General features: G+C 49.5%; 1 protein-coding gene across 4 annotated transcripts in view; it reads right to left on the reverse strand.

The window, feature by feature from the left end:
- Positions 1 to 14,769, reverse strand: part of CHRDL1 (chordin like 1) — a 28,815-nt gene extending 14,046 nt beyond the window's left edge. For 3 of the 4 annotated variants that reach the window (XM_044427470.1, XM_044427469.1, XM_044427468.1), the window contains exons 1-5: positions 14,673 to 14,769; positions 11,917 to 12,029; positions 10,671 to 10,764; positions 2,724 to 2,869; positions 1,264 to 1,357 (exon numbers count right to left, since the gene is read on the reverse strand). In XM_044427470.1, the coding sequence (XP_044283405.1) occupies positions 1,264 to 1,357; positions 2,724 to 2,869; positions 10,671 to 10,764; positions 11,917 to 12,029; positions 14,673 to 14,769 (544 nt within the window). The remainder of the gene's footprint in view (positions 1 to 1,263; positions 1,358 to 2,723; positions 2,870 to 10,670; positions 10,765 to 11,916; positions 12,030 to 14,672) is intronic. The other variant, XM_044427471.1, reaches the window with a different exon arrangement.
- Positions 14,770 to 20,339: the final 5,570 nt, after the last annotated feature.

Raw genomic sequence — 20,339 nt, forward strand, 5'->3', positions numbered from 1 at the left:
GGGTGTGGCATAGACAAACGGTGGCTCTTCATTGCAAAATCCAACTTGCCATATACGGTTAAATTACATGCCAACATCCCTTAGAAGCTAAAAATAGCAGTTCATGAGCAGAGAGATAAAAACTGTTTATTTTATCCAATGGAAAACATGGATCGTGAATGAGGGTGAACCTCAGCCTCTTTTATATGTGTTAGCATCTCTCCTCTCTGCCTGCACCACCACACTGCATTGTGCTGGGCAGCTTTCCACTAATATTTACTTAAGAACATGACAAGAGTCCAGCTAAATCAGGGCCAAAGGTCCCCTGCATTTTCAACAGGGAGACTGCCAAAACTTTGAATTAGGCATGGTTTTTTGGTGGGGAGGGGGGTAGAATCTATTGTTTGTGATGCCTGTATGTGTACTGAACTGGGATGACTATCCAACTATTTCTATTATTCAAACTGAGTTTGCCCGATGAAAGCATCTAAATTCTGCCATTTCTTCCAATGTCCTGCTGTTGGTTGGCTTCATCCTTCTTTTATGAGGGAAATGAAAATGTCCCCTTTGTTACATGGACGCTTATGAAATGGTATCATGACTCTTCATTTACCGTTTTCTAAGTCAATCACTGTAAATGTTTGGATCAGAAACCTGGAGAAATGACCACATGGGAAAGTTTCCATCCCATGTTCAATATTTTTACCCAACTTGTGCATTTTTAGCTTTTCTTCCTTGCCACAAGTTTGCTTTTATACAAGAAAAAGGCATTGGAAGTTCCAGTCATGGGACTCCCAGTCAGGTGTAGTTTGGCCCTTAATGGTTTCCAGGACAGGACACCTGACAGGATGCTGACCTTCAAAATGCAACGGCTGCCTTGCTGCTGCTGTTGATTTATGAACCTGAGCCTGGAACAAAATAATATCATTCCAATTCAGGGTCCAGAAGCCCTTTCAGCCCAAGGGCCAAATTCCATTTCGCAGAAACTTTCAGAATCACATGCAGGCCAAAAGGGCTCAGGCCAAAATACCAAAAATACCCAGAGTTTGCACCATGGCTCACCACCGGCAATTAAGCCGTAGGGGAGACATCTGAACTGCCTGGAATGGGGGGCGGGTGAGGTGCACCAGGGTCGGGAAGCCATGCAACCGTAGGCAGTGCAGAGGAAAGGATGTACCCAGAGGGGGATCCGAGACAGCTACACGTACTCTGGCTGAGCGAACGCCACGCTTAATTGCCAAGTTCTCCATCGAGGCACTAGTTCTACAGAAGGAAAGCTCTTACCTCTACATACTGGACAGCATGAATCAGGCGCCGAAACCGGAGAGGAACAAGTTAATTTGGGGCATGTCTTTAAGCCACAGTACACATTTCCTTCCTGCCATCAGAGATTGAGAGGGGGGGGGGGGGAGAGAGAGAGAGAGAGAGAGAGAGAGAGAGAGAGAACTAAGAGCATTAGTGCATGATACAGACACGTTGATTCATACAGGAGACGGTTGCCATGGCACCAAGGAATCCTCAAGTGCACTCTTTACCTTTTACGAAGCGTTCTTTAATGGCAATGAAGATTAAACATGATCTGTTGTGTGTGTGAGCAACGTACTCTCATGTCATTGCCCTTTCAGTAACCCAGATTCAAAGGAAGAGGAGGCATCGCTGCAATGCCAGGACACGAAGGACAAGCCAAAGCTCCCCAAATACCCTGCCTGCACGGCTTTCAAACTCTATTTCAGGAATCCTGACATTCCTCGGAGGGTTTCTCAGCCAGATCAGAACAGGCAGATAAGCTTCCCTCAGAGCAGGGATGGGAGCTGGTTTTGCTGTGCTCAGGTTTTTGACGAGAACGTAACAAAATTTGCAACGTCTTCATAAACAGAATCAAAAGAGCTTGAGATTATAAGCAAAAAACTGAATGACAGAGTAAGTGGAAGTGACAGATGTATCTATCCAGACCCGAGGCTTTGAGCGCTTAGCACTTCTAAGTCTGCTTTGAACCCCCATGGTTCAGATACTCTTTTTTCTGCTGAGCACCTCATCTTTTACAGGTGCATGGCAGGAAGACACACCATAATCCTTTCCAAACTGGGAATTGCTGTATATACTGACTCTGACTGCTGCAGATGCAGGAGAAGTGTTTTGGTTCACTGCTTGATAGTAACTTACTAAAATTTGCAATTTATGTATATGAATGCCAGATACACCCAAACTTAAAGAACTGACCGCCCTTAGCTGAGCAAGCCTCCCTTTTTGAGGTGCTCTCTTTGAAAATACAGAATCTTATTGGTTCAAAAGCCCAGTGAAGATATTTATAAATATATTTATAAAGGCTGTTCATAACTCCTCCTCCATTGCTGTGGCTATTCATAAACTCCCAGTGTTCATTTGCCTTTGCTCTGCCCACAGGTGGTGGGGAGAAGGATGAGCCAAAGATGCTGCCCTTGTCCTTGCTCCCTGGCTTTCTGCTCACGAAGCGAGCAAGTGGAGCTAAGACAGGGGGGAGGAGGAGGAGCAAAAGCAGCTGGTCAGCGAGCCCCTTCCTCAGTGAGCCCGTTCTCGGCATCTCGGCCAGCGGCCCTCCAGAGCCGGGAGCAGGCTGGAAGGAGCAATGCCCACATCTCTGATGCGAGGTGGAGCTGGACCTTAGGAAAGGGCCAGGAGGCTTGTCTCCCAGTCTCTCTCTCTCTCTCTCTCTCTCACACACACACACACACACACACACACACACGTACAATCGTGTTACTTACAGAGCAACTGCACTGGGCGCACTGGTTGGCTTGCCGGTTTTGGAAGAGGCCCTCTGCCACAAACATCTCCCCATGGTGGTAGGTTGTGCCATTGTATTCGCAGGACTTCCCCGTGACCTTACTGCCCATGGAAAATAGTGAATCATCTGGAAAAGATGGGTGGAAAGGACAGGGAAGCGATTAGCGAAAGAAAAAAACCATGTAACGTGGTAATAATGTGGAGAATGGAATAAGAAAAAGAAAGAAAATATTTAAAATGCTCCAGCTGGAAAAGGTTCCCGGAATGGCTACTGGAGATTAATATTAAGGCAGCTGCTGCCCGCAGGTTTATAATTTAAAAGTGACAACACAGAAGGGAAAGGGATTGGGAGCGAGGAGGGAAAGCAAGCACAGGTGCTGTTTCCTTCCCCTTACAGCACCCCGCTTTGCTCTTCCCTGCTTCCAGGCAGGGTGGTTGTGCTGCAGTCCCTGCCAGAGGACCATGCTTTAGAAACAAAGAAACAGAGTGAGTCAGGAGGGACCTCCTGGGCCATCTAGTCTGACCCCTGGCTCCGGCCGGCTCCACTCATGACGTGCCTGCTATGTGCATGCCCAGCCTATCCTTGAGCACCCTCACCAATGGGGCCTCAACAGATGGGGCTTTTAAAACTGTTCTGCCCCAGAGAGGTCTGCCTGGTGCCGTCGTTATTTGTTTTTCAGCGCCAGGCTGAGACCTTTTTATTCAAACAATATTTTAATAATGTCTAATATTTATTGGTTTTAATTGTGCAGCCAGGGTGTTTCCAGGTTTTAATTGTAATTGTAGTTGTGTTTGTATTACATTTATTTATTTCTGTGAGCCGTCCCAAGGCTATATAGCAAGGGGACGGCATATAAAAACTTTAAACAAATAAATAAATAATAAATAACTTTGCGATTGCATCCATCCCTAAGCGTGCCTTTGTGCCATGCGCATTTATGTTCCTCAGCAAGCAAATGAAAGTCTCATACAAACCATCCATGAGCAGACCATGGAAGGAAAGATGCCTGGCAGTCTGCAAAACACAGACGGAATGGATTTAACAGAATCCATAATCCCCATCCATGGGTTCATGGAAAACAGTTATTTATCAATCACAGCACTTATCTAACATTTTCCACCGATGGCAGTTTCAGGCAGCTTCATTCAGGCACCGATGGCTTTAATGTGAACAGCAGAACGATCTGTGCAACCCATATCTCCTTGACTTTGCAGGTGGAGTGTTCTTGAGGATGGGAAATGCACGTTGGAAGCTGGTCTTTCCTGTTCTGGAACAGGTTGCCTGGCGGCCAGGAGGGGCTGAGGGAGACATGGCCACCAAGAGGACAAGGCAACATGAGGAACATGCCGGCACTGGTGCAGCCCGGGCCCTCAATGCAAAGCCTTGTTGGGGGATCTAATGCTGTTGCTGTAAGCATTTCGTCTGTCCTCGTTTCCTCCGCTGTCCTAAAGCGGGCAAAGTGATGCAAGCAACATTTCTTGCCTGGAGTTTACAGACTGCGAAAGGTCAGGTCCCCGTCCCAAGGTCCTTGGAGTTCAATGCAGGGGAATGAGAGAGAAGAAAGGGATGGAAGGAGAGCCCCCAGGGATAACCACAACCCCAGTCCTTGCTGACCACTGGATATGGGGCTGAGGCCGTCTTCCACCTGCCACGCAGTGCAATGGCCACGCTACCATGTTGCATGGCACCCTGGTGCCCCCCAGATGTTTGATTCCAACTCCTGTCTGCTTCAGCCAGCACGTCCATGTGCAGGAGCTGTAAGGCAACTGGGAGTCGTAGTCCGATCATCTGCAGAGCTGCAGACAGGGAAGGCTGAAGGATGAGACAGCAATGATGTGTCAAATGTGTCACGGACACATGAGAGGCAGCATCAGCCCCACAGTGGAGCCGGTGGATGTTCAGAGTTGTGCTCGAGTGCTGGGCAGAAAGACGTCACACCCCTTAGCTGGTTGGGTTAAGCCCAAGTGGTTGCCGATGTTCACCCTGGCTCCATGCTACAAAAATCCACGTGAAACGTGCTTCCCTTTCGCTCCAAGTGCTGAATTTTAACCTGGGAAAGGACTTGGAGGCGGTTTTCCATCTGCAGGTGCTGTCAAAGGGAAAACAGGCAAGTCCAAAATGTGGTTCTTGCCAATTTTACATCTCCTTAGAAATAAGCAGGAGAAGCATCTGTCTGTCTGTTCACAAGTCAGTAGCACTAAATCACTCAGCAGCCTTTTCAAACAGCATTCAAACTAACCATCCTCTGTGTGGCTACTCACAAGTAAGCACGCTCAGCCTAGGACTTAGGCCGAAGTGGTCAGCCTACTTGGTATGGAATCGGTAACATTAGTCCTGGGAACATTAAGATGTTCCCTTTCATCCACAGCCAGTTTTTGGTCAAAAAAAGTATTATGGAAAATGGAATGATCAACAAAGTGTTTGTTTGCTGGAACATGAGCAATTGGCATGTGAGGAATGCACAAGGGTTTGGAGGCACAGTGTCTTCCTTGACCTGCACAATTCATGCATGGCTGCAGTCCATTCACATCTGTAGCACAATACCATGTAAAAAAAACTTTCCAGAATTATTAAGCTACTGAGGAATGTTGGACGGATTGGCTGTTGTTGTTGTTTCATCTGTCAAGCTGGGCCCTCAACCGAAGGAGTGAGAAGTTTCAGATTGTAGGCACATGATCACAATGGCAACTTTCTCAGGTCTTAGTGTAAACCCTTGATTTTGGCATGCTTGGTCCCCCAAGCCTGCAGAAAGAACAACCCTTTGAACAACCCTGAAGAAAGAGGACAAGGAAAAGTCTGCACCTCTGAGTGGCGCAATGTGTAGAACATGCCACATGTTGCATCCCTGGAGCACAGCCGCGTTTCCCAGCTGCTGCTCTCCATACCAGTCCAGCTTGGAATTCCCCATCAGCCTCAGCCTGCCCAACCAAAGGCAAGGGATGCTGGGAATTTGAGTCCAAACTGCTGGAGGACTCCAGGCTGGTTCACACTGGACGTTTGCTGTCCGTTGGGGCAGATGTTGCAAAACGAAGTCGGTGAGCAGTCATTTTAGTTTGTGCCAAAGCCAAGGGCAGGAGGATTCCAGGCTTGTGAAGTGTACCTTGTGGTCCCTGTTGTATTGATACCAGAACCCAAAAGTCCCCAACCTGAGCCAGTGGCAATCTAGTCATTTGGCAGTGGTATGCATGTCGGGGTGGTGCTGGGTAGTGAAAAGATCTGAAGCCCTCCGGACAAAATGTGGGGCAAATTTAAGGGATGTGTGTGCATCTTTAAAGAACTCTGCCTCCCAAGGACGTACATTTCTAATGCCAAACGAACAAGCAGCACGGCCAATCTTAGCCGCCAGCCTGTTTTGAAGCAGCCTGTTTTACACAATGCCCGTGCTTTTAATAACAGCTGCACAATCCATCACGGAAATGTGGAAAACTGGCTATATTTAGAAATGCTTGGCTGCTACAATTTTTGGAAAGGGACAAAGAATTCAGGGGAAGAGAGGACAGAAGAGATGCAGGAAATGGCTTTGCATTAAGTCAGACCATCGTTATCTAACCTGATATTGTCAACACGGATCGGCAGCCACGGATCTCATGTTTTTCCACACCAGTCTGAAGATCTTGGGGACCAAATCGAGGAACTGAATGCTCTAACCCTAGAGCAGCCTGGCTGGGGCTGATGGGCTTTGCAGGACATCTGGAGGGTACTAGGGAAGGTACTGGGGCATCTCACCCCGAAGGTCACATTTCAAGGGAGGGAGGCTCAGGTTTGAATCTCCACTCAGCCCAAAAGCCTGTTAGAGGACTTTATGTCCATCCTTCCCTCTCAGCCCACCCTACCTCAGAGGGCTGTTGTGAGCATCAGATGGTGGTGGGAGGGGAGGGGGATTCAGTTGCAGGCAGGCACAAAAGGATCCTGTGAGCTAAATGCACACAAAACAGGTTGGAGAATTTGGGGGGAGGGGGGCGTGTGCTTTGAAACAGGGCCCTGTGCACATGGACCAGCACATGGGGAAGGGAAAGACTGAGTCACTCATGTGGTTTGCACAGAATTCCGCTGATTCCAGCCCACGGAGGCCAGGACCGACTGGCGGAAGGCTGACACATGTGCCGAGCAGGCGCCTGGCCATCGCTGCTGACAGGACCACATGAAAGGGGCTTCCTGAGACCTTCCATGGGCGGAAGCCATGCGCCTCCAAGAGCGTGTTCCATTAGAAGGGATGGCATCCAGACCAGCCACTGAGGACATCTGAAGTCTGCAGGCTGCATTCTTGTTCTCTCTCCCTCTCTCCCCCATCTCTCTCACCCCCCACCCCCATCACTGTCTGCATCATCGGGCAATGGCTTGCATGTCCGAACGGGTGACCAGCACCTACCTAATGCCAGAAATGGCCCGTTCTTATCTCGTCTTGGATCCCTTCTTTTCTCATGAATCAGTCCTTCCGTCACTTGTCAGTGATCAAACATACAAGCATGAAAGGCGGAATCCTAACTGGGGGGAAACTGAATTGAAACAGAGCCCCAGAAGCTCACATGCTCCTTACACCATTTTATCCTTGCAACAGTTTGCGAGGCAGGTTAAACCGAGTGCTTGACCAAGGTCACCCAGAGGACCTTGGGGCTGAGTGAAGCTTTGAACCCGGAGCCCCCAAGCAGCCCGGCACTCTGCTACTCCTCACTAGCTCTTTCCAGCCTAGGTCCAAAGTGCTGATCTGTGCCTCCTTGGAGCACATGCTGGCAACACTCCGATGAACATGGACAGCCAAGAAGAAGGGCTACACGACTCACATCCTGGCTCTTCAGCTTCCGCCCAAGCACCGAGAGGTCTGGGAACTGAGGAAGCTCTCTTAGATGAGGTCAGGAGTGGTTCATCTAGCTCTCAGGGCTGCTGGCAGGAGCATCTCCACCAGAAGCATCTCCAGATGCTGGGAATCGAACCTGGGATCTCCTGTGTGCAAAGCAGGGGCTCTGCCACTCAGCTGTGGCCTCTTTCTCGGCTGGCATCCCATTAATCATCAAAGCATCATTTGCTCCTGCAGCCTGAATGTGGTTTGGGTTCCCGGTACAGAAGCAAGCTTTGAGTTTCCCCAGATCCAAACTTTGCCAAATGGAGATGCAACAACACACTGATAGTAGCGCACTATCTGGAGTAGGGCACGGAGGCCAGAAGCTGCAAATTTCAATATTAATCTGATTAAAATTGTAAATGCTAAGAACATTAAAGCTGCAATTTTTCAAACAATGAAAGGAGGCATTTTATGAAAACCAGGGCCATAGATTTCCCTGGCACAGAATACTTCTACTTCTTATTTAACACAAGACTTTTTTCTTTCTTTTTAGAAAGAATTAATGTCAGAACTATTGGGTGATGTTATTTTCAAAGAGAGCGGGAAGCTTTCCAAGGACTTAAATGTACTTTGAGGAAAACTGAGAATCCATCTGTAGATCAATTGGACTTCAGCCGTTTCAGCCCCAAATCCTTCAGTGGACTGTAATTTAATATTTAAATAAAATAGAAAGCGATTTGGGCGAGGGCTCAAGATTTTCTTTCCAAACTCAGCTCACCATGTTACCTTGGAGCAGTGGTTGAAAGCGGCGAGAAGGGATTGGGAAGGAATCCACCACCAAGTAACTGCGAATGTGGACGCTAAGTGCATCCATATGTGCGCTCAACCTTGGGAGGCAGGTGTCAAACACATTATGCTACCCAATGCTGTTTGAAAGAAACTTCAAGGGCTCTGCTAAGCTCGCAAAAGCCAGCCCGAGCCAACGACTTCTTCTCCAACACAGCCGGCCAGTAGCACGTGCGAGATCACCCACGGCTCGAAGTGATTAAATCAGTGGGGTGGTACTTGATCCGCCTGCTTTCCCACTGTATCAGGTTAATGGTAAAGTTTCACTTCTGATGCTCGGGTTTCTTCGGGTTTCTTGGGTGAGACTTTGCCCCTCTTCAACGCGTTTGTGGCTCTGGGCATATGGCTTAATTTCCGGTGTTTTCCTTTCCTTTTTGAACCAAAATGCGGTGGCATAAAGCAAATGCTCTATGAAAGCCCGCGTGTGAGCCATCAAAGAGGCATTTTTCATAGCTCTGTTTTAAATTGCACATGTGAGGCTGAAAGGAGAAGTGCTTCGAGGGAGCAGGCTGCCCAGAGAGCCGATGCCTTTGCGCCACTCCGAAAGAACAAAACAGACACCTTGGAAACCCAAGCCTGGTTGGGCAAAAGGTGCTGGAAAGACATACTGCTGGCCACAGAATTATTGCCTGCTCATGCAGGGCACTTTTCACTAGAAACAGCACCAGGGGCTGGCTTTGCTGCACCCTGGTCAAGGCCCACATGCCACCACCAGGATCCCCTGGCCTCATTCCCAGTTCCCTTGCTCTCTTTGCACAAGCACGCAGTGGAAGCGGAATCAGTCACCCCTGCGCTGGGGTGGGGGGGCATGTACCCTGCTTTACAGCCCTCTATTTGAAGGTTTCCTCTCTCTGAAAGGCTGTCCCAGCCAAGTCTGTTTTAAAGAGCCATAGGAAAGCGAGAGGCCTGGGCAATGCCCATAACCAGAGCAGAAACTTGTTGGACAGCCAAACCCTTGTGATGGTGTCTCCTCTCAATTTCTGTTGGGTGTGAGCAACACGAATACAAGGGGAGGCTTGCCTCAAGAACTGGTGTAGTGGGGCTGCGGAAGAGCCGCCAGCCCTTCGGGGGTCCACAGTCAGCAGCCCCGTTGGAATTGTAGCTTGCTTGTTCACTGGCCTCTCGGTCCAGCCCTCTGTGAGAAGGAAGCCCCGCAGATCTCGGTATTCCCTGGCTCTCTCCTCACTCAGCAATGGCCTTGGCCTCCTCTCAGGAAGGCTGTGCGTGGAGGGCTTTAAGCTACCTCTGGATCAGGGCCAGTGTGCTTGTGCACACCTGTTGCTGGGCAACATGGGGGTGAGGGTGCTGTTGCACCCACGTTCTGCTTGCAGTGGGTGTCTGTGCAAACAGACGGCTGGGCTGGATGGACGCCGGGTCTGATCCAGAAGGGCTTTTCTTCTGTTCTTAATGCTTTCCTCTGTCCTCGTGCTCTCCACCCATCTGATACGCAAAGCTCGGGGGTGTTTTGCAGAGTGATCAGTGTGGGGTAACAGGGTTAGCGGGAGATCAGATGGCTCAGGAAAGAATGTGTACTCAAACACGTGAAGATAGGCTGAAAATAATGTCGATCTATGCTTTAAAAATACAGATGGGTGGGAAAACTTCACATAATGGACAGAATGAACACCCACTAAAATGATGTGGGTCAGAAACCCCCATTCGTAGTCTGGAGTATTGGAAGCAATATGCCCAAAGACTGAAGATTTTCCATAAGGTCTGGCTGCTTGCATGCCTTGCCTGATAAGTTAATTACAGAATACTTTCTTCCTTATGGTCCAGAGACGCTCCTGCCCATATTTAGGGGCCAGTACATTTGCATGGTCACGTACTTCCCTCTCCAAATTATGCCATTAAAAGAAAAGGAAAGAATTCCAGCTTTCAGATTTTGAAATCCAACACCCAAGACAAACATTGTGCCAGCCAAAGCACCACAAAGAGGCCATTTTTAGCACCGGATAAATAAAAAACGGAGTGTTGCATTCATAGAGGAGGGTAGCAGAACGTCTGAAAGGGTGTCAGCTCCCAGCTTGCTCCAATAAAATGAACGGAGGCCTCAGAGGCAGCGGCAGTGAAGGCCGGAGCTGGTGGCGGGGTTGGGGTTGGGGTCCCCTCCACGCCGCCCCCGTCCAACCATCCCCTGAGCACACGGGCCTCTCTTGTCATAAATGGAGTGTATAACAAGGTTTGCTGCATGAAAGCGTTCATTGTTATTCTTAGACAGGGAATTTGTCTGTTTGCTCTGCTCTGGCATCTTAGCAGGACACATTTCAGGGAGCCGGGCAGTACTGAGACAGACGTTACCTGGGCATCGTGGACAGCACAGCTGTGGCACATGGATCGGGCTGGGACAGTGCAAGTTCGGGCACCTTATGCGGTTGCATAGCACATTCCCATTCTGGGGGAAAGAAGGTGACAAGGAAAAGGGTCAGTTTTCTTTTCCACAAACACTTGAGTATTTCAGCACTCTCCTAAGGTCACCTCCTTTGACCTCATGACAACCTTGCATTCTGTGGATGGAGAACCAAGTCTGCCAAATGCTTATGCATGCGAGTTTTTGGCAGGATTCCATGAGTGGGCATGAATCCCTCTTCCCAAGCTTTCCTTACACAGCCTTCCAAGTTTTTGTGGAGGTGCAGAGATTTTACATCAGCTTGCAAGCTATTCTAAACCTCTTCTCCCTTCGCATTGGATACGGTGCACACTGCACGTATGCGCTCTGCATGTATTTAGTTCCCAAGCCAAAGACGAGAGCTCAGAATGAACTGTTCAACTCTCCTCTGAGTCATCAACTCACTGGCTGGCATTAAACAAACTGCTTCCTTGAAGCCTCAACCCACAATTATCATAAAGGCAAGTGTTGGCCTATCTGGAAGGCTGCTGTCCATGGCATGGATATGGCTGCATACATTCTGTGATTGAATAAAAGGTTCTAGAACACATCTTCCTGTTCTGCTCTGGTTTAACTGCCTACATGGGCCAAACACTGACTCATAAATTCACCAACAACAGCAAAATTTGAGGGTATTCATTTTGGCTAATGCTTAGCATTAAGATCTTTGATAGAAGTCGTTTCCATGTGCCTTCTATCAGAGGTAGATGAGTAAACCAAACTGGATTTGAGGAGGAAGTTGGCGTAGAAGACTAGTCATGTCTTCCAAAGTCCTGCCACCTTCTTTTCTTCTTCTCTGGAATGTCCCACATGTTTAAAATCGTTGGGAGGGGGAAATTGCTACTTTAGCTCCAGGTTGCAGGAAGGGATACAGAGGGGGTTAGATCCAGGCAAGCGGCATGGAGCCAAACTCCCCTCCAACATGGCCACCTCTGGCTTTGCAATGCCCTGTTCTCAGGCATCCCATTCCTGAATTCCGCTGGTGCTAGAAATGTGCAGAAAGGGGATGCAGGGCACTCTTGGACGGATGCTTCCAAAAGTGAGAAGGACCACGTCTTTTTGCCTAGCCGGCATCTCACGGGGTGGGTTTCTCTGACTTATGATGACCTTCCAGTGCATCAGTGCCGAAAATGAAGGAAGCCGTATCAAGAGCCATACCTCTGAGCAAAGACAGTTAACACAGTAAACAATTCCATAGGGTTCCAGGTACGGATGCCATCGTTCGCCTACACGGTACTTTTTATCTTGGAACACGCAATATGTCTCTGAATCTGCAACGGAGAGGAAAAGCTGTGAATGGATGGATGGATAAGGGACATGAGCCAAATGCCACACAGCACTTCATGCCTCGAATGTAGCCAGGACACCTTTTACTGGCCGGGTTCACACTTGGGTTGTTGGGATATTGCACTGGGCTGTCATGATGCACAAATATCACTGTGTTAACAAGCCACGGTTTGATGGTTTGTCAAACACAAACAACTCAGAAAGAGAAACCATGGTTTGTTGTTGGGTTTGGAACTCTGAGTTATTTAATCCACAGAGTATTGTTGAGTGTCATCCCAGGAACTGTGGTTTATTCATAGGTTGTTTCTTTAGGCTAAAGGACGAGCGGATGATCTCAGTCTTCCATGCTACAGTGAGGTGCATTCTATATCCATCTAAATTATGCATTGTATTTCCATTTAAATTAGGATTGGCATGCATTTATTCTAAATTCGCATCTACACACAAACATTAGCATATTCGGATTTTATATGAAGTATGCATCCTCACCTGTCCTCTTTTTGGTTGGGAGCCACCTCAAGCCCCATGTCCATTTTGGAACAGCTGCCAGTCTGATGCATCTCCAAAGAGGCAACTTGTGGAGGTAAGCTACAATTTCTGGGAAATGTTCTGGGAAAATAAGGCCTTCACCTGCAGGATCTCCTACAGAAGGAGCACTGAGGCCAGCCTTAGCACCTGAGCAGGTATGAATGGGAAGAGACAATCCCTCAGGTAACCTGCCCCAAAGCCATTTCGGCCTTGCATGTTAATACCAGCACTTTGAATCAGGCCAGAAAAGGTCTGATCATCAGCACTGATGGAGAAGTACTGGCCTAATATGCCCAGATCTGGCTGTCCTAGTTTGAATTGTTTTCTAGAAGTTGGAAGGTTTATTTTCAAAGGCATCACCACACATATTGCCTGAATATGCAGAGGAAGGCAGGATGTGCTCCAACGGAGCAAAGCTCAGGGAGCCAAGGTTTCGTTTGGATGCCAAGAAGCACTTCCTGACAGTCGGGACCCCGAGGATGTGGAATGGGCTTCCACGAAAGGTCATGGAGGCCCCATCAGTGCGGGTGTTCAAGGATAGGCTGGACGTCCACATGGTGGGCATGTCGTGAGCGGAGCCGGCTGGTGCCAGAGGTCAGACTAGATGGCCCAGGAGACCCCTTCTGACTCGCTCTGTTTTCTGTGTTTTCTATGTTCTATGTTTTTTCTGAAGAGCTGCACACACAATTAAATTTGCCTCTTAGGGATAGTCACCTGAAAAAGTTCTTTTCAGCTTTGATTTCATGTATGACTGGCATCGTACCCATCCCGGTTGCTCAACTTGGCCTATATCTTATTCATGATGTTATTAATTAATTTTATGATGGAACTAGTTCTAAAAGCAGAAAGATTTTTCCATGGAAAAATATAGCAGTGGAAAAATTTCCAGAAGATTTTTCCATTGCATTTCAGAGCATTTCTTTTGAGGAAAATATTCCATCCCTGGCCGCTGCTGGATTGCAATCAGCGGCGTTGATGGGGGTGCCGGCAACTGCAGCAACAGCTCTGCAATTGGCCTCAGGAAATCGGAACCAGAGCTGGTGTTCTGCTCCCAGAGCCTGCCCCTTTTCCTTTGAGGGAGAGATCTGAGAGGTGGACCTTGTCATCGTTTGCCAGGAATCAGAGAGACTGTCTTGTAGTGGTGCCAGGGCTCAAAGGGACAAAGCACTGGGACTTTCTGACCAGAAGGAAGATGGGTAACATCTCCCAGGTCCTTCAAGCTTCACTGTTCCATCTGAACTTAGCTGCTATTCACACAGTAGATGGTTTTGGGAAGAACAGATTTTCTCAGAAGTAATGTATTGGCTGGATTCAGACAATAGCCTACACTTAAAGGTTGAGTGCAGGTTGTCCTGGAACTGAGAGTTGGCATTGACATGCAAGTTACGATGTTCTCTGAACCCAGCCAAGGTTAACAACCATGGAAAATAACTATGGGTCCTCTTCATAGGTTGGGTTACCAAGTGATGGCTTGTTATCTTGGCTTGTTGTGACTCCACAGTTCAATGATGACCCACACTAAACACTTGAGTGTAGGCTATTGAGTTGTCCGAACACAGCCAAAGTGGTGAACCTTTTCTGTCATAGTGCCAAGAATTTTTTGTGGCAGGTGGGGGAGCTTGGTCCAGAATGGGCATTTACCTGGCACTTTCCATTTTCAGTGCACTGGCAATCAGCAACTCCTAATAAACTATTCTTTCTCATGCACACATTCTCCCTTTCACCCAGGCCAACACAGATGCTTGCATTCTTAGAAGCTCCTTGGTGGCACAGTTATGGGACTACGTGGAAGAATGCCTCATTGCAATGCTCACCATTGCATCACTGTCGCACGCACATGTACTCCATCGCAGGGACACCCAGATGCTCATCTCCTGATCTCCCTCCTCACCACTGTTGCCTGAGCTCTGCTCCTCCTGCTGGCCCTAGGAACCCCTTTCAGCTTGGTGGCCAATGGGCAGAAGTCCATGCGTTCATGTGTGCACCAGGCTCTGTGTGAGCACAGAACACACGGAACCCAGAGAGGACCGTTTCTACCCAGGAGGGAAAGTGATGCCACCGAATTTGACAAGATCGGGAACAGGGAAGGATTTACTTACATTTTCCTTGCTCCGTGTTCGTGCCCTCGTTGAAGAGGAGGCAGAGCACAGAGAAAAAAATCAATCGGAAGTTCTCCAGCCTCCACCTTCTCCTCATCTTGGCTGGGTAATCAACGGAAAGTGAACCTCCTTCACTGGAGAGGACGCAAGAGCTGTGGGAGAACAAGACCTTGTGGTTACTTCAGATGGGCCAGGCCCTTGGCAGTGCCCTCTTCCAAGGCAGATAGGCTCAGATTAGCAAAACTGCAGAACAAGAGGCAAATCTGGAGAGATCTTTTGCTAATGCGGCAGTTTTGCAACTCCTGCAAAGTCTTGCTACATGGGCTCGGGTGCCGTGGGAATCCCTGCATGTGGCAGAGGATCCTGGCGTGCGGGATAAGCAGCTCTCGCAATGTGCTGGGCAGCAGCCACACCTAAGAACGAAGAGGAGTCGAGATGAAAGAGACCAAAGGCTTGTCCAATCCTGCATTCAGTGCACACAGTAGCCAACCAGACGCCAATGGGAAACCCATAAGTAGGACATGAATGCAATAGCACCCTCTTACCCATGTTCCCCAGCAGCTGGCATAGAGAAGCATGCTGTCTGAGACCAGTGGTCCCCCCAATACCCTGATCTGCCACAGTTTGGTATAAACCACCTTGGAAACCATCCAATTTGGTGGTCATCAGAACATCTCACGGTAGTTAATTCCATAGCCGGCTTGTGTACATTGTAAAGAATTTCTCTCTTTAATCTGAGAGAGAAAGAGAAAACAAATGGAATGCTCATTCCTTGAGCAACACCTACATTTTTTAAACGAAGACAATCTGTTTGCTTTGTTTTATGATTTCGATGCATCCTCTAATCCTATTCTCCTAAAATAAGCCACTTAAGGGCTGGAATGAGGTGAAAAAAAAAGCATTTCCAAAACATAATCCTGCGTATGTCCATTGCGGATTCTTTTTTTAATTGGAAGTTTCCAGTCTGACTATAAATAGACTTTTTTGTTTGGAAAAATAAGAAGCATGTTTTAATTTTTCCTCTGAGCAACAGCTTCTTTAATTCCTGTGTTAATTTGTGAATGCCATTGTTCCCAGGGTGTTGCCCTTTTTAGCATCACTACGAGGCTGTTTAAAATTACACAATAGTTAAAACCAGAGGCAAACATCCGCTTCCAAAAAATTGGATTAGAAATGTTGGAAATGACAGCGCACAAGGCAGACCAATATGGCGCACGACGGCCATGCCCCACTTGGGGTGTCCCAACGCTTTGGTGCACTGCTCCCAACAGCCCCAGCCAGGATAGCCAGTGGTGGGGGAGCCATGGAATTGCAGGCCAGAATGTCAGGAGAGGCACAGATTGCCCATCCATGGCATATGAGAAAAGCAAGGGTTGGATTCATTATTGGCCGCACTTAGACTGACCCACGAGGCAGGCAGGAGCCGAGACAAAGGGAAGGTCAGGAACTGCCAAGGACGAGATGCTAAGCAGGGTGTGGCAGGACTGGAGGCAAGAGTCAATGCAGGACTGGAGGCCGTTGCTAAACCGCTATGGATATTGCAAAAGCCCCAACATCAGAAGCGTTCAGGAAGGATATGCTTCAAGACAGTCTTCCCCAGCCTGTTCCCTTCTAGATTTTCGGACTAGAAATCCTTTCAGGCCTAGCAAGTTGGTCAAGTTTGATGGCAGCTGTAGCACAGACACCTGGAGAATGCCATGTGGGTAAACGCACTTTAAGAAACAATGGAGCAAATACGAGGGTCTTTCAAAAAGCATCGGCACTTTTTACAACTCTATTTATTAAGAATGTCAAAAACAAATCACACCACTTTTCTACATAGGCTGCGAGGCACCAGAAAGCATCCAGGGGTGCCAGGGAGCACGGCAGGAAGCAGAGGGTGGTGCTTACCAAAGCGTCACTAGCCAGCATCCCATCAGTCCACAGATGCACACATAAGGCTCAGTTAACATTGCAACGAATTGAGATGACCAGGAGGGGCATAAGAACCTACGTTCTACCAGACAGGACTGCAGGTCCCTTGCGTCCCTGATGAGCCAGCACTGCAGGGCTGCTGTTCCCTCTGGGTTTCTGATGAGACTTTTTCCCAGTCGGCCCTCTCTGGGCACAAACGGGCTGGACCTGGGCTCTTTGGCACACAAAGCACTGGACGATGTGCCCTTCCCATCCCAATGGGCCTTGGGACAGGGTGCTACTGAGGGCAAACTGCTTGCTGTCATCCATAGGAGGGATTGTGTAATACTTGGGAGTGGATTTGGACTAGTTAAACCTTCCTAATTTAATGGCTCGCTCTGAGAATAAATGAGAAATGAATGGTAGAGCACTTTGCGTTGTGTTGCGAAAGCAACACAGAAACAGGTTCTAATTGGTCATGATGAGTAAATAAGAATAGAATGACCAATCTACATTTCTATGGAGAGATGGAAAAGAAAAAAAGCTTTGCCTACAATTTAGGACAGAAACCACACTTTAGGCTATTTGCTATCTTCTTTCAGTGACACGTTCTTATTAGATAATTTAAGCCAAACATTACACCAAAAAACAAATCCCCAAACAAACATGCTGAAGAGGCAAAGCTGTTCAATCGCTTATCCCTTTGTCTATGTTTTCTTTCAGAAATGCATCCCATTACAAGATTACTAAGACGAAAGCTTGACCATTATTATTTAAACAACAACAACAACAACAACAACAAGAAGCAAAAGAGCAAGCTGGCTTTTGATTGAAAGCTGTTTTGGGTAGAACAAGGAATCTTCCCGTCAAAAGATGCAAATGTGAATTACAAAGATGCATATACAACTAAATTGCAAATATGTATCCAACTATTCCCTTTGAGCCAGGGTTGTCCATCTCCCACGCTAACCTCCAAAGCTTAAATTTGTGCTGGATTCTGTCCAGGAGTTGTTTCCGAAGGACTTGGTAGGGTTTATGTTATGAATTCCTTTCCTTTGCCATTGAGTTTGTGCAACCAGGCTCACCAAATATCCTTGGGCTTGCAGAACAAAAGACTGAATGTAAGATAGACTGCAGCCATGGGCCAAAGAACTCCACCATGGAGCCAGGTTGGTTTGTTGTTTCTTGGGTTTTTAAGCCAAGGCCTATCTCTGGAACATGCAAATCCATAGTCTGTAGCACATGTCATGTACAAGGGGGCTTTCCCACACCTTCAACTCATTGCTACTAGTGTCCATACATCTAGGATTAGGATGAACAAATTCCTAAGCAGAGTGGGTTGAAAAGCCACAGTGGGCACCTTTCTCTTTATCTGGACAAACGGTCCATATGATCACATTAAAACGCCTACAGCCACATCCTAGCCATCTCTATGCAGAAGCGTGGACCGCTCCTTCCACTGGTCTTCCTTCCAAGGAGGCGCACACAGGTCTGCAGCCCGAAGGTGCTCCAAATTTACATGGTGAGAAGGCAACCACAGATTGATTTATTATCAGCATTGTTATTGTTGCGTAAATACAGTTACTCATTTTTAATTGAAAAACGCAGAAGGGGCTCCCAGGTAAGTGCAAGATTTATTAGTAAATGCATCACAGAAATGTTCAAAGGAGAACAGTTCCACCATGAAGGAAGCAAGCAAGCGGCACTCACCTTCGGGAAGCAATGCTCAACTCACATGGGCAGTTTGGCTAGTTTGTCTCAGAAGAAATGGGAGCCCTGCAGCTAGAAGGGTCCACGGGTGATCTGGTGGGCGCAGGGTTCGGCAGGAGGTGCCAGGGAATGGGGAACGTCTTTGTGAGCCGCGAGCGTGGGGCTGTCCGTGGGTGGGATTGCGATTATAATGTAAGGCTGCAAACCTGAGTAATGCCCACTCAGCTCAGTGCGGGGAACTTCGGAGGAGACATGACCAGCCAGAAATTCACTCTGCATGGACACGTCCGACGAAGCGGGCTTGAACCCATGAAAGGTTTTGCCAGAAGAAAAGGCTGGTTTTTTAAGGAGCAGCAAGGCAGCGGTTTTGGCTGCCTGACCGGCTGCCCGTCTGCAAATCTTCTAAGCCGACGGACTGCGGCCGCAAGGACGCATCTGCCCGGAACATGTCCTCTTGACCTGAGCGGGCCCCCTCGGGAACAGGGACGCGCGTGGAACGGCGGCGTGCAAAGGTTCCCTCGCCCAGCGCAGGCTCCCCGCAACCTCCCCCGGTGGCCAAGCGGCCCGGCCTGGCCCACGGGCAGGAGAGGCAGGGCAAGCGCACCGTTCCGCACGGACCTACCTGACCGGTTCCAAGCGCGCCGCTCCTGCCCTGCGCTCGGCACGGCGTGCGCGGCTCCCGCGGGGCCGAGGGGTGCGAGGCGTGGGGCGCGGGCGTCCGCGGGCGCAGGGAGGCGCGGGCTGCGCAGCTCTCCGAGGGCGAGGAAGGCTGCGCTCTGCACACGCGGGCTGCTCCCGGGTCCTTCAAGGGGCGAGTTACGCCTCCTCACGTTGCCCGCATGGGCAGTGCGGGGAATATATAGCGGGGAAAACGGAGGGGGTGGGAGGGAGAAGGCGCGGCTCTCGCCCGATTCCAAGAATAAGCGCGCTGGAAGGGCGGCGAGCTCTTGCCAACAGCTCCTGGCGTTGCCAGAGACGGGAGGGCCCAAAGCAGGGGTGGAGGCGGCGTGGGGGGGGGGGCGCCCGGGGGACACCTGCTGCGCGGATCATGCGCCCCGACGGCCGCGGCTGGCGGAGCGGAATTGCAGGCGCGGCCGGGCGGTCGAGCGGATGCGCCGCCCACCCGCGCTTCTGCGCCTTGGCACGCAAATGGCGCTCGACACGGAGGTAGCACCGGGCGGAGTTTCTCACATTCTTGGGGGCTGGGGGAGGCCCGGGCGGAGGGCGGGTGGGGGGGGGGGGCGGTGCGTGCGCCAGAGGCACACGAGGGCCAAAGCGCGCCCCGAAGCTTCTTTTGTCTCGCCCCAGGGCAACGTGCGCATCCCGGGCTGCCAAGACGCAAGGCGGCGGTGCGCGCGCCGAAGCGCACACGCGGAAGACCCGCGCCGTTTCGAAACGGCGGCCCCGCGCAGCCGGAGACCTCCCCTCGCACTTGCCAAGCTCCGTCCTGGCGATGGCTTTGCCACCAGTGCCTTTTCTTATTTTTTAAGCCAGGCGGCGGATGGTCTGCGGAGCGAACGGCACCTCCGGCACTGCCTTTGCTGGGGTTCAGACGGGCGGGTTTGTGGCTTAGAGGTCAGGCCCCATTTCTGCCCTGGACTTCGGTTCTTGGGCAAGTTCCATGTGCCTGGACAGGATTCCCCTTGTCGCCATGGCACGAATGGGCAAGACCCGGTAACAGACCATTCGCAAGTGAACCCACAATATTCTCTGCAAATTCCACGTTTGTCCACTGACACCCCAAACCTGTGGACAGCTGGAGCAATAGGACTATGCCAGAAGGTTTTGCTTGCAGCACAGAGGTTTTTCCATCAAAGTAACCCCACGTGCGTGCTTGTTATGTGTCTATCGCAAGCTCTCTACGGAACTGGGCGATTTGTGGCCCTTCAGATACTGCCGGACTACAATATTCCTTGACCCTCAGCTACCTGCAGGGATTATGGCCCAATAACCATGGAGCACTACTCCAGAAGTGCTCTGGGGCATTGTGCCCCCAAAGTGCTTTCAGTCATTGTTAGGTACTGACAAGATCTGGGGCTTAGGCCTAAATAGAGAAAGCTGGGA

Source organism: Varanus komodoensis, unplaced genomic scaffold, assembly GCF_004798865.1.
Source record: "Varanus komodoensis strain SLA01 unplaced genomic scaffold, ASM479886v1 scaffold18_3, whole genome shotgun sequence".
Lineage (NCBI taxonomy): Eukaryota > Metazoa > Chordata > Lepidosauria > Squamata > Varanidae > Varanus > Varanus komodoensis.